Source organism: Empidonax traillii, unplaced genomic scaffold (assembly GCF_003031625.1).
Source record: "Empidonax traillii isolate 1590-97213 ecotype Southwest subspecies unplaced genomic scaffold, ASM303162v1 scaffold425:size1421777, whole genome shotgun sequence".
Taxonomy (NCBI): Eukaryota; Metazoa; Chordata; class Aves; order Passeriformes; family Tyrannidae; genus Empidonax; species Empidonax traillii.
In genome coordinates this window covers 126,631-141,445 of record NW_020955618.1, presented here as the reverse complement: position 1 = coordinate 141,445, position 14,815 = coordinate 126,631, and the positions used below count along the sequence as shown (strand labels likewise).

The 14,815-nt window shown below is 34.5% G+C and overlaps 1 protein-coding gene across 1 annotated transcript in view; it reads left to right on the top strand.

The window, feature by feature from the left end:
- Positions 1 to 14,815, top strand: part of ASPH (aspartate beta-hydroxylase) — a 107,146-nt gene that overhangs the window by 35,769 nt on the left and 56,562 nt on the right. Inside the window, exons 4-12 of the mRNA XM_027894317.1 lie at positions 3,349 to 3,438; positions 4,878 to 4,952; positions 5,437 to 5,598; positions 7,251 to 7,310; positions 8,839 to 8,895; positions 9,326 to 9,370; positions 13,293 to 13,331; positions 14,239 to 14,283; positions 14,395 to 14,436. Of these exons, the coding sequence (XP_027750118.1) occupies positions 3,349 to 3,438; positions 4,878 to 4,952; positions 5,437 to 5,598; positions 7,251 to 7,310; positions 8,839 to 8,895; positions 9,326 to 9,370; positions 13,293 to 13,331; positions 14,239 to 14,283; positions 14,395 to 14,436 (615 nt within the window). The remainder of the gene's footprint in view (positions 1 to 3,348; positions 3,439 to 4,877; positions 4,953 to 5,436; positions 5,599 to 7,250; positions 7,311 to 8,838; positions 8,896 to 9,325; positions 9,371 to 13,292; positions 13,332 to 14,238; positions 14,284 to 14,394; positions 14,437 to 14,815) is intronic.

The following is a 14,815-nucleotide window of genomic DNA, read 5'->3' as shown; positions in this document are numbered from 1 at the left end:
TCAGTTAACTGTGTCCTGATTTTTCTGAGTCTTCCAAGTGCTTAGACAACGAATACTAAAAATTAGGCCACCTACTTCACCATTTATAAGTATTGTTGGATTCCATTTACGCTTAAGAAGTGATATGCTACTACTACTCTGTCCTGATTGAACTTGTTTAGAGAACAGCTTATATATATTTGCAACTATTATTTTCTTCAACACTTTTCAAGTGCATGATACTCCTATCAGCAAGATCCTGTGTTAGTTTGCTCTTACAGCTTCTGTATTGATAGCATCAAGGAAGGACTTGTTCAGCAGTCTCATTAGAATAAATAAAGTTGCAAAACATTCTGCAGAGATATTAGAAATATTTCAGTATGCTATTGAATCTATACTTGCTTTCAAGTTTATTTGGAAATTAATATTTTCTAAATAAACTCGAAAGCAAGTATATTGCAAGCAATTGCACTATATAATTACACAGCAATCAGAACAAAATTTGTAATGAAATTTCAACATTTGTTCATCTTATACTGCAGTATTAGCTTAAGGAAAACAAAACTAAGGAGAGAAATTGAGAATGAGTATATGCATATGGATGGTAATGCCAGATTGAAAAAGTCCAGAAGGTTAATTCCGTTGATGGTTTTGCTAAAATTTTGTGTAACAGTTGGCAATACACTTATCCATTCGATACATATGTCTGTAACATGCCTTGATCCCTAGAGGTATAAGGTTATTTGATTTTATTTTGTTCAAATAGTTATGAAAAATAGTTTGAGTTAAAGTTATAGAAAATAGTATAGGAGCTTAAAGTTCTAGCTGTGATAATTAACAGAGGTGATATACCAAGGTATTTTCTAAAATTTATAAATGCATGAAGAGGGAGGGAAGATGTGTGTTGTGAACATTATAGACTTTAGCAAAAAATATGACAGAATGAACTTCTAATACATGCACTTGTATAATGAGCATTCTCTTTTAGGTTTTGGTGATGATAGATGTATTTATTCACCTTTGCTCTGATAAGTGTTAAGATGCGTATTTCACCAGAGGAGCATTCAAATCACACTTCTCAAGGATGGTGGCACAGTGGTATAGTGCACATCACTTTATTTTCTCCCCTAATGTGATAGAACTTGTAACTCTGTGGGAGTGAAATTTGGAATGAGTTGCTTTTCTGATTAATATATTATTGTATCTATGACCCAAAGTTTATCTGGTTCTAAAAAAGTTCGGTTGGTTTTTTTTTTGTTTTCAAGGAACATTTTATTTCAGCAGCACTCCAGGCTATAGAGATAGCCACACAATAAAATGATATTTTTGCTCCGGAGATCTGTTGTGTTGTTGTATATCTCTATAACACATTTTTGTAATTAAAATTAACATGACAGTTTGTCACATAAGCTCAAAAAATGGACCACACAAGCAAAAACTGAGTGCAACTTAATTTTAATAAAAATAAGAGAGAAAATAGTATCTTGCAAAAAGTAAATGGCGTAATGTATTTCTTACTCAACAGGAATGAATAGGAATCCATGATAAACGTGACAGATATGTATAAAAAGCTTGAAAGTCAAGTTGAGAAACACACAAACAAAACCAAGAAGTACTCTTGCTAGTCCCTTCTTTCCTGTTAAATACACATAATGCTTTTCAGCTGTGAAATACTGGCTATCTTTTGAAATACTTTGGTTCCATATATTGTTCATGAAGCAGAGCCGGTGGTTGTCTGCTACTGGAGATATGGGTTATTGGAGGATATGAAGACATATAGAGGGGTGTATGGGTAAGATCTGTGTGGCTGTTTCTGTGTTTCCAGATTCTGAAGTGTGAGGTGGTGGCAAATATTAAGTAACTGGTTTTATCTTCATCTAAAGGTGATTGTAGAAGGAAGCAAGTTCTTACCCTTGTAGCAATTAATATTCCTGCAGGAAAAGATGAATGTCATAATATTATTTTTTTATATTTTTGTGGTTTTTTTAATAACACAGAAGAAAACTGGCAAAAAATTAAATGCAAATTTTGCGCTTTTTTTTCCTAGCTTCTGATTTTGACTTCATGATAGTGGAGTTAATCTATGTTACAGTACTTTTGGATACAGCTTAACTTATCTTCAGGTTGTTTAAATTTTAATAATAGGTTAAGATGGAATTGATTCTGGTATTCTATTTCCACTACTTGAAATAAATACGTGTTTTTCTCATGGTGCATAAAATAATATCTCTCTGTTTTACACAAATTTGGGTTGAGACATACTAGTTCTATTTGTATTGAGATATGTTTGCCTCCATTAGAAACATGGTAATGATCATTATTATTTCTGTTATTCCACTTAGAAGTTATTTTTACAAGATGGTTAGCAGTACAGGAGTGTTCATTATAGTGTTGCCTCTGCTTTATTAAATATTATTTTTCTATTGTTTTCTGTGTATACAGCTCTTGAAAAACTAGTTGAGTTTGGCCAGTGTGTGTATGTATGTTTCTTTACGTAGTCTTATCATCATTGACCGTGGATGTAGCATTATAGAAGAATGCAATCTGGAAGGGGCTTCAGGAGATCCTTATTCCAACATCCTATTCAAAACAGGGTCACTTCAGAGGAATGACCAGGTTACTCTGGCCATTATCCAGTGTAGTCTTTAAAACTTCCAAGCCTCTCTGTGCAGCCTTTTCCACTAATTTCACTTCCTTTGTGTCTGGGGGAGGTGCAGGGTGGATGTGTGTGTGTGTGTATCTTTTTTCTTATGCCCTGTCTGAACCTCTTGTATAAATCTTCCTTGAAACTTGCCAAAGGAGATTGGAGAGGAGAATTAGCCTAATACCGGTAGATTCTTGAACTTATGTTGTCTTAAGATGTGGCATAATCTTTCACGTCTAAGAGTTACCTTTATCTCTTACCGAGGTGTTGATCATTGCAGTTATTGGTTGCTTTCTTTTCATTTTGTAAAGTTCAAATTAGTTTTTCATAGAAGCTATAAAATTGATCATATGAAACACTTTTTGCCCAAATTGAAAACAGTGAAAAAAATCTGCTGCCTATTTTTCTACTGGATACTGAATAGATGTTGAGAATACTGTAGTCATTTGTTTAGTTACTTTGAAATAAAGAAAAGTGCTTAAATTTCTGTCTCTTTTTCCCTCCCTCATTGTATTTTTGTCTTCCAAACATATTTGTTTACTGTCTGAATACGCTTTAGTTTTTGTATATATCACTGTATATCAGGACAGCCCTGCAATTAGGATTGTTTGAATGCATTTTTTGAGAGTGTAACATCCGTTAATTTAATTGAAACGTCTTTCTTAGTTTATAACTGAATCAGATCAAAAGGAGCGTAAAGTTAACTTTATAACTGAAAAATGCAGGCCTTAAAGAAAGATCTGTCCCAGCACAGCCACCACCACAAGAGTCCGAGGAGACTGTCCAGGCTGCTGAGAAGTCCTATGTCGAATCAGGTAAGGCCTTTAATAAGCCATAGGTAAAACAAAAGACATGATACTTCATTTGAATGATAATTCTGTTTCCTTAGCATGCAAACTTTCATGCATTTTGTGTTGCTTTTCTACTAAAGTTTATTTAACAGGAATCACTGTTGATTACTTTGTATAAAATCACTGACCCTGAGAAGTGTAAAATTTTTAAAATTTTACTGTCTAGAAGATACTCTAGTCAAGCCCTCATGGTTACCATTGTATCTGTATAACATCAGAATAACTTTCTGATGATGTCCAGTTGTGGTTTAGATACATTTGCAACTGTATATCCTGTTAGAATAACAACAGATTCTCCAACTTAAACAAAAAAAATCCCAAGAACCAACTTCATACCATAATCAAATATTCCCTTTTCCATTAAAACCAGTAGTATATCATAAGTACCATAAGTAGAGCTTTTACTGTTGAAAAATAAAACAAAAACCAGACATTTTAAAAGCCCCGTAGTATTAGTAAAATGTATTAGTTTTAAGTGAGATTCAAGAAAAATGTTTACATGTCACATTTCATGTATGCAATTTGCCTTTTACTGTTATTCAGAGAGTACATGTTTTTTCTGCTACTTGAAGTGGCTTATCCTACTTGATATTTATATGAACCTAGCACATAAATGCACAACTCTAGAGAATATGGCCAGTACAATGGAATATAGATTTTGTTTTAAGGGACTTGCGTTACTTTTTTTTTTTTTTTTTCCATAACCAGTACCATTTTAGGTCTTTATTTGAAAATGCAACTGTAATCTGATTTTTGTGCTGTAGTGTTTCTGAGTGTTAATTTCAGGACATTTATATAAAAGCAACACTTCATACAAATTCCTGTTATATTGTGGGCTGGTGTATTAGATGATGATCACTTGTCCCTGAAAACGCTTTATGATTTCTCCTGGCAATTCATAGCAGAATAAGACCTTGATATTGTAATGTTAGTATCTATTTTCTCTGTTTACGAAGTCAACAAAACCCTATTTTTTGCAAGTGGCATTTTATTGTTAAATATGACATGCTAGTGCTGCTGCCTAAATTGTAGGAAGGTAATGGATTAAAGTGTTAGTGAAATAATAACTTTGAGAGTTCTTGGTTTGAATAGTTATCTGAAGTTGTTACTGCCCTTGAGAAAAATCTATGTGCAGAAAATGCAGTGTAGATAAATTCTTTGAATTCATCTTCAGAACAAATCTTATGTGATCGATGTAATACTTTCTATATTTGAGAGTAAGCAAGACAAAATTGTTTTTGTAATTGTGTGAGTCCAGAGGTTCACCGGGTCTGTCTGTAAGGAACTTTATGGAATAGTATAAGAACTTTACAGAACCTACTAAGGGCTGTGAGCCTTGGGCTAATGTTCAGACTTTGCCTTTTGCACTTACTTACTTTCACTATAATTTATAATCCTTTTAGAGCACAAGACTGCTGACGTAGAATCGGAAGATGAAAGTCAGTCTGTTCTTCATGAAACTCTCCATTCCCAGCCTGGTAATGCATTAACACTTAGAAATCACTGAAGAGTTTATAAATACTGCCATAGACTAGATGTATCTCAGTCTGGTTTTGCTACGCACCTAAAGTAGCTTTGCCTGCACAAAACATTCCAAACTTATATGTAATTTTCAAGAAAATTCAGAAAGTTCAGTCACCTAATCCTAAAATTATGGCCTCTTACCTGGAGGTGTTTGGCAGCAATAGTTCAAATCAGTCAGTTGACAAAAACTTGCTCAATATAATGCGTAGAGTGAAAGAACGCATAGAGCAGAGATGGCCTTTACTGTGGACGGAGAAGGCCTTGTCAAGGCAGTGCAGATATTTTGGGTTTAGGGTGCAGGCAACTCATCTGTCCCCCTCCCCATCTCCTTTGGAGACTTGTTGGAAAACATGAAGGGTGCACTGAAGACTGAATATTTGCTGGTAATAGAATATACCAAAGAGTATGTATTCACTAACAATCTGCATTATTGATCAGGAGAGAGGCATGAAGATGTAGATGAAAGTATAAGTGACCAGTGGCAAGTGAAGGAAGAAATACATGGAGAAACTTTTGAAGCTCCTACAACAGATGACATGCACAGAGAATTAGAGAATGCAATGCCAGAAGCATATGAGACACCAGACTCAATTCAGAAAGGTATCTGAATGATTAAATACATTTAAAATTAAATTTACAAAAAAAAACCTCAACCAAACAACCGAGACAAATGGAAACGTCTCACTAAAAACGTAACCTGTAATTCCTGCTTAGAACAGAGATGTAGCAATAGAGATGTATCAACCACAGATAGCATTATTTAGCAAATAAATATCTTTTAAATCAAAGTGGTATATTTTAATGCTCTGTGTTTTGGAATCCAGGTAACTATATATTATTCTTTAATTAATGCTGTATTAGTTTTCAACCAAATTAATCTGTGCTCCAGATATGCATATGTCTCCACAATAGAGGGATGACTATAATCATATAGAATGGTTGGAAGGAACCTTAAAGATCACCTAGTTCCAACCCCCTACCATGGGCAGGGACACCTTCCGCTACATCAGGTTTCTCAAAAGCCCTTTGCAACCTGGCCTTGAGCGCTTACGGGAATGGGGCATCCACAACTTTTCTGGGCAATATGTTTCAGATACCTCACCACCCTACAGTAAGGAATTTTTTATATCAAATCTAAACCTATCCTCTTTTGGGTTAAAGCCAAACCTTTGTCCTATCACTACATGCCCTTGTAGGAAGTCCTTCTTCAGGTTTCTTGTCCTTATGGGACACCATAAGGTCACCTCAGAGCTTTCTGTTCTCAAGGCTGAACCTCAGTTCCCTCAGCCTTTTCTCAGAGGAGAGATGTTCCATTTCCAGCCTCTCATCTACCAGCACCCCCAGCTCCTTGGCAGGGCTGCTCTCAGTCTGTCCATTCCCCATCAGTAATACCTATATGGAGTCTGCTTCTGGACTTCCTGGTTTATTTAACTGAATTGTAAGGGTTTATTAACAGAGCCTTTTCTAGACAGACTTATTCTCAGTCTTCTTTCATTTAAATGTGTCTCCCTAAGAGAATGTTATGCATCAATTATGTTGCAAGTCCTGCAGAGATGAAGACATCATATAAAGAAGATATTCATATCTTGCTGCGTTGGGGCTTTGACAGGATGATAAAAATTATAGTAAAAATATTTCAGCAGAATCAGATGATCTAAATCCAACCTGGAAGAAATGATTTCTGGATGCTTTTTATCTGCCCTACTGGAAATTTTACACATCTCTTAATACATCTCTTTGAAAAACTCATGTAACAGATGTCACCTAAAAGTTGAAATTGCTGGAAGTACACTGAGATTCTTTCTTCACAACAGAAGTAATTCTTTTCAGTCTGGGTCTATTATACTTCTTTGTTTCTGTATCTCCTTTATTCATCTACAGCTTAACTTAAAGTAGGAGACTAGAGGAAATACTCAAATTCCAGTTATTTTATATCTTTGCAATTAAGAAGGCAAAGTAAATATATTCTCCTTGCTTCACATTTACACAAAAATTTCTCTGGAGAGTAATTTTTTTGAGCAAGTGTATATAGAGTTTATTTATATATACACATTCTCAATATTATATAGAAGAATAAAATTTTAAGCATTTTTAAAGTCTATATACATGTCTTGCTGCCATTAAAAGAAATTTGCTTAGAATTTCAGCTTAGAAATTTTACTCCATTCTTACATAGTATCTGTTATGGGGTTTGTGGTATTGTGTATTAATTTAAAAATGTTACAATTTGTGTAAACGTATTTGTTTTTCAGATGCTGATCTTTTGGCAGATGATCTTGAAGCAGTGGAGTCTGAGCCCTATGAAGTTCCAGGTATCATTTTATTTTTCTAAACTCAGTAATACTGGTTTTCTGCCTAAGTGTAGCATATTATATGAGAAAGAAAAATAGAAAAGGTTAGACTGGTTTAGAAATATGTAATTTTGAATTTTTTTTCTCTAAATAACTTCTTGTTAATGTCATGGATATTTTTACTTTGAGATTACTATATCGTACTTGCTGTTGAAAATCTTTACTAGTGGATGACTGGAATGGGAACTTTGCTTTCATTGCTGCACAAACTTCATATTTACTGTGAGTTTCTGGCTGTTGTGTATGATTGGGATCTGGCAAGGCAAGAAACCTGTGGTTTGTATAGTCTAAGAAAGTGAGAAGGAGATTTATTGCTTATGTTACTGTCTTCTTACAGTTTGCAATGCTAAGGTTCCTCTAGATTGTTATTCTTGGCATCAGAAGCATCCAATTTTTAACTTTTTCTTCAGGACTGTTTGTTGCTTTGTGTCTGACTCTACTATCAGAGAGTGAGTCAGCACCAAGGACATCACTCTGAACTATCCTTGGGCTGTCTTTCTGCTCACCTTAATATATCTGGAAAGCTTTTTGAAATTTTGCCTGGACTAATCCAATTAAGCTTATGGTCATCTTCATATTGTGCTTGATATCATGTACAATGGCATTAGCTCATCTTTCCCATTATGTAGAAGCATCAGGTCGATATTACAGTTTCCCTGCTGTCTAATAAGTATTTTCTTTGGTATTTTAAGTGTGTTTATTTATAGTACAAACAGCCTTTTCCATTTACATTAGACATGGATTTATGTTTGGACTAGGCTTCTTGTTTTTGACTCAATGTTAATTCTGGACTTTGCAGTCCTATTTGATGCCAAATGTGACAGAAAAGTAGAAAAAAAATTTGTTTGATCAGCTAGCACTGTTTAGTCCCAGCTATGTGGGAAATTACTGCTTTCCAGTTACTGCTCTAGAATCCAATCTGTGATGTTAGTTTCTTACCTTCAGTATTTGTCAGTGTGTCATACCAAGTATATTAACAGCATTGCACAGAATTGTAGTAATAGATTAGAATAATACACATACTTACCTAGGCAATGAAAAGAAGTGAGTTGCTCTAAATCTGTGATGCCACAAGTGAAATACATAATTTGCAAGGCCATTTTTCTGGCTCGTATCTTGTCTTCTGTGGATCATCCTGAAGTCATACTTCTGCATGTCAGTTAAGAACATGCTGTAGAATTTTGAAGATAGAAGTTTACATTTTCCATTCATATTAAAAAATATGCTGGAGAGTAACGGCTCCCATGGATCTAGTTTTCATACAGAGAGTATAACAGAGGACTGCAAGAGACAGTGACCCAAGACCTTCCATTAGATTGCCATGTAAAGTTGTGTCAGTTTGTAAAGTTTTAATTTGTCAGTTTTCAACTAAGGAGCTACATTTAGCTATTGACAGATGTATTATGGATGCAAGTTAAAACAATCAAATATTAAAAATATTTCCTATTTTTTCTTTCAAAATATTTATTTGTTCATATTTAATTTACAGCTTCAGATGATTATGTTGCATCTATGGAGGAGAGAGTAAGTGAACCAGAAGCTCCAGGTTTGTAACTTTTTGTTGCTTCAGATGATGATATAATCTCACATTTTTTTAAATGTGCTACAGAGTAATGTGTCATATTGACTGTTTCACCACAGTTTTATTTTCAAGAGCCTAACACTCCATCCACAAATACTTATAACGATATCTTGTTCTATCAGGAGTCTTGCAGTCTAATTGATGGATTGATTATCCAAGACGTACTTATGTTCTTAATGTTAATCCTAAATACAAATGTGCATTAATTTATTATATTCTTTGTCTTATGGTGTAGCTCCTGGATGTGTTTTACAGTTCAGCTGTCACTTTTAAAAAAAATACTGTAGTATTAACTTAGTATGTTTAGTTCTGATATTCTTGAGCTAAATATGTGACTTTTTAAGTTTGCATGAAAATGGATTGAAATATAAAACATTAAATGTTTTTATTTAAGGTGACCCTGAGGTAGTGCTAGAAGATGCTATGGAACATTACACAGGTATAGTCCGAAGTCTTATTTCTTTTTGCTGACGCTTCATTGAATTTTGTCCCCAAACCAGACAATCATGCAAAAAACCCACCCAACACTCAAAACACTGGGGCTCATAGGTAACATCCATTCCTTATTAAGTTATTACATCTCTGGTTTCGATTATGTTCTGAAAAAATACTAAGAGCTATATGAGTACTACTTCCTTGTAATGTCACCCAGATGGGCAGATTAATATTTTGAGGGTTGAATTTCCAGGATAATGGATATTGGTGTTTTAATTGTATAGAAGTGTTTCTGTGGATAAAAAAGAATTTAAATATGCCAGAAATGTTGAAATTAGTGTGATGTCAAGAAGAAAGTACTGTCTTTAAATTTTGCTTTAAAAGCAAGCAAGCCATAACAAGAAGATCTCAAAACTGCACTGTAGAAGTTAGCTGTATATAGAAATGATTTAAGAATATTTTGATTCTGAATTATAGGTAATCTGTAGATGGCTTCATGAACTGTATAAGAAAGCCAAGTGATACTGCTTTATCATTTTTAAGTCTATCTTTTGATGCCAGAAAATTACTCTGTTCTTCTCACAGAATCTTTTAGAAATCTTTGCCTTTGAACTCTTATTAACTTTATTACAGTATAAAATACTATACTTTGGAATATCTTTTTTGTTCTGAATAAACTCGACATTGTATTATTTGTGTGTCTTTATTGTCTTAAAAGTTCCATGAATTTTCATGTTCATTTTCTTTTAAACAGAGGATATAATGCATGGCAATTATAATGAAGATCAAGGTATGACAACTGCTATATTTAGTGAAATTACAGTATCAAAGTCTTTAGTTAATATGCAAGTGAAATTACTTTTTCTTAAAATTTTCTCTGCTGGCACATTACTTTGCAAGTTCTCAGTTAAGGTTCTGGGTTCTGTGTTCAAACCCTCTGTATGTAAGCAATCAGCCAAGTGAATTGATTGATCAAACGGAAGATGTGTAGAGTATACATTAAATTCCCACATTGGTCCTCTGTCATGCTTTGTGTGTATGTGGAACAAGAATGTTGAAGACTTTGTATGCCCTTTTTCTTATGAAACCTCGGTCAAGTCAGCTGTGGTTCACTGCATCTGCATAGCTCAGTATTGCCTTTGTGTTCTTTGGAAATTACTCTCATTTAGTTTGATTTGGTTGATGACTTGCTGAGAACAAAAATGAGAAGAACAGTAGTCACAGCCTTGAAACAAAGGTATGTTGTTGTGATTCCTGCTGTGATATCCTTCTGGGTACTACCATACTTCAGAATAATTAAGCATGTCTTTAAAGCATTTTTGTTCATTTCCCATGTTTATGTAATCTGAGCAAAGCATGGGGATTCTTAGCTTCAGGATATTTGCAAGAGAAAATCTTGAGGCTCATTCTTGGTCATCAGGAGGGAAGTTCCGACATCTGTCTTTGGATCCCACTGAAAGACTTTCAGTGGCCCAAAGGTGTATTTGTTTAGCACACAGTCTGTGTCTTTCACAGTCTGCAGAAAATAGTTCTTTGCCTCAGTGATGATGCCCTTGACAAAATGTCTTGGCATTCATGGAATGGAAAACCAAGAGACCTCTAGATTTTTTCCCTGGCCTTATTTTTTTACCCACCTTTCCAGGAGATATTTATTTTCCGATCAGTTCCAAGTCAGAAATCACTTCCTCTTGCTTCTCGCACCTAGATATGAAGAAGTGCAACTTCTGATCTTTACTTTTCATGCTGCTTCATATGTAGTCGTGACATGGACAGAAGATGCTTCCATGCCCTCTGGAACTGTCATTTATATCAGTTTTTTGAGTAAGTTGATCAGGGAGGTAACTGAAGTAAGTTACATCATCTTTTCATAAAATCAGTTCCCAAACTGTTCCACATTCTGCAGTCTCTTCTGGCACCCCAGCACCATAACAATGAATCACTCTATTTTGTGAGTAATTAATGTGCTTCAGCAAGCAGTGGTTTCATGTGCTGTTGCCTCTGTGTGCTACACTGAGAGTTCTAAATAGCATCAGATAAATCAGATTTTTTTTGCCCTACTCTTTCTGTAGTCTTCCAAATCCTCTGATTAGGATGATAACAAGAATAGGAATTTTTCTCCAAAGGAAATTCTAAGGTAGCAGGTGACTGTCAAAAAATTTATTGTGCTTGGCTATTAAATAGTCAGGCTTCTTTATGCAATAAATTATTCCCACATAATCTGTGGCAAGCTGCTTTTCTCTTGATAAAAGTTCACCTTTTCATGACATAATTTTGCCTTGCTTTCAAGTTCTCCCTTGAAGATGTTCTGATTGTAAGAGAAAGCGTCACACATCCTTTGTACTTCTTGGAGGAATTCCATTTCAGAGCTCCAGCCTGGAGCTGTGTAGAAGAAAAAGACCACTCAGCTGAGCTGCCTTTCTGTTACAAAGCATTTTTTCTTTAGGAGTTCAGTGTGTTGAGTTTCAGGGCATGTTCACATTCATGTGCTAGACACCATTTTAGCAGTTGTACCCCTTTTCCATCCATTTTGATTGTGGGCCCATCTTTCTTTTTCCATGCTTTTGATTGAATTGAAAGTGGAACAGATTTGCTCTATTTCTGAAGAAAAACAATTTTAGCACCTGTTTTTTAAAGTCAAAGAAGGGATGGAGGCCCTTGTGGAGATCTGAAATTCTTTCTCTTAAGTGTAAAGCTTGTGGTTTTGGCATAGGCTCCAAAACTGCAGTTCACTTCCTCAAGAAGATTCAATGTAAAGCTTGAGATGCAATTGTGTGTGAAGTCAACAGAAGTGTAAACTTCTCTATTCTGGAGTCAATGTATCTTCCCCATCTCTATCAGATGTTTCCCCTTCTCTGGCAAGACCCTCTGATGAAATATTTTCTCCAAGTTTGGTGCTTTCTGGAATTCTCAGAAAGCTGAGGGCAGTGCCAAGAGGATTGTTGGCTACAGCAGTTCAGTATCTTTTGTATTATATTATAACTTGCTTTGTATGACTTGTTTTTTAATTCAGTCAAGAACTAGCTCCAATAGGATCGCTGAGGTTATTGCTAATGCAAAAATTCTGTTGTTGAAGTAAGTGTATGATAGCCCACAGTGGAGTGTGTAAATAGATGGATCATATAATTTGGAATAGAAGAACGCAGTCATTGTACACAACTTTCAGTAGTTTTCTGAAGAGTTTGCTACAGTTTATAGCAATGAATCTGGAGAAAGAAAGCAAGTTTGAAATTTTCATTAGAAATAAAGTGTTCTGGAAGTTTTTTTAAGGATATTCTGTAAGAACTTTTTTCTAAGAAATATATGGAGAGCCACATGACCATTAGTATCTATGAAGACGTGGGGGGTTTTTTTGTTTGTATGGTTTCTTAAATCTTATGTAATTGACCTTTTTCAGATGAGGGTTAGTACCTGTTAAGATAATGAAATTATCCAAAACACTGAATGAACTTTGAACTTCTTTAGTTCTGAAATTTACAGTGAGTGTATATTGAAAATTCAGACAGTGGATAGCATTTTCGTCTATTTTCAGACATTATCTAAAATTAATTATTTAATATTCTTAACCTATTTCTTCAGAATTATGAAAATTAGACTGGCTCTTTACTCAAATATTAAAAATGTAGAAAAATTATAGCAACTGCACATAATGATGGATTTATTGTTGTAATTGTTTTCTGCATTTCACCTGTGTAGATACAAAGGCTTGAAATTTCAGCAATATGTTCACATTAGGGTGGGATTTTTTTTGTGTAAAATTTCTACTACAAGCTCCAGAGAAGGTTCATGTATCTATTCAGGACCCAAAGTGGGGAAAATTTTTAAGGGCTTTATCATTAAAGAAATTACCTGGGTGCTTAACAACCAAATTTTTAGGATACTTTGTGCATATAAGCCACCCAGCAACTTTATTTTTTCTTTTCTTTCAGAACCCAAACATGAAAAGCTGGCTGAGACTCAAGATACAGGTATATACATATATATGTGTGTATATGTATATGTGTGAGTTGGGTCTGTGTATACTCCTGCACGTATCACACCATTTATATACATTTATATATATGAAATGTATTAGAAAATCTTTATTTCATATGTCAAGTACAAATACCTCTGCAGTAAGTGTTATTAGAACACATATTGTTTTCAAAATCAGAGAAATATTTTAAGTTAGCATAACAGCTATTAACTTAATCTTGCTGTTTATATATATTGAAATATATAGTCGGTGTGATCTTCAGTCATGATAATTGCCAGTTACAGCAAAGGTTTGTTACAGTCTATGTTTTTATAAACTTACGTTTTTGACTATGAGCTGAGACACATTTTAATATGCTGTCCTCAAGGATTCATCTTTAAGGTCTCAAGTGACACAAAGTGGGGTATCTGAGGCTTAAAATGGACAGTTGGAACACAGTCATTCCTCATAGACAGTCAACCTGCTGCCTGTTGTGATCCCTGCTCAGAACCTTCCAACCAGTGCTTAAAATCATTCAAAATGTAGAGGCTGTCAATACTAACTCTACTTTGATGCAGACTTTGGTGGGTGCATTTATCTAATTAGCAGGAGCAATTAAAAATTGTCTGCAGTACTCTCTCTGTGTTCTGTATACTTTTTTGTCTTGAAATAGCAGCTCAAGTCATCTCAGACAGCTGATTGAAAAATACTACAACTTTTTAATTTAGAATATAGTAAAGAAATTCTTCAGTGTATTTTTCCCCTCAAATTCATTGAAGTTCCTGTTTGTCAATAGCAGTTTCCTGTTCACAGGTAAACATGTCTATGTGCTAGCTGTGTTCTTTTGTGCTGTGTGTAAATTCCATAAACTGAGGGCTTGACTTCATTATTGCTCTGAATCAAATGTGGGTTTTTTTTAGCTATTCACGACCTTCCAGAGGAGCTGAATGAAGCCACAGAGCCAGGTATATATTTTGTAACTGTGATCTTAAAGTTGTTTGATAAAATATATGTATTTGAAAATCTGACTTTAAAGAAGAAGCAAGCTCATTATATACTTTTTCTTTTTATTATAGATAAAATTACTGAAGATTTTGATATTGCTAAAGATGTCTCAGGTATGAGTTTTTGTAGTTTGTGAAAGGAAAAAAATTAGATTTATTAGTATAATTAAAAATCCAGCAAATGAAAACCAAAGAAGATAAACGTGTATGTAGAATAATCAAACAGTTTGGGTTGGAGTAGACATTTAAACATCATGTGGTTCAAACTCCCTGCCATGGCCAACATCTTTCATTGAATCAGGTTGCTCAAAGGTCTGTCCAGCCTGACTTGTAGCACTTCCAATGATTGAGCATTTCTACTGCTCTGACCAACCTATTCCAGTGTCTCACCACATTAAGAACAAAAAATTTCTTTTTTATGTCTAATCTCAATTTACCCTCTTTCACTTTAAACCATTACTTCTTGTCCTATCGCAACAGGCATTGGTAAAAA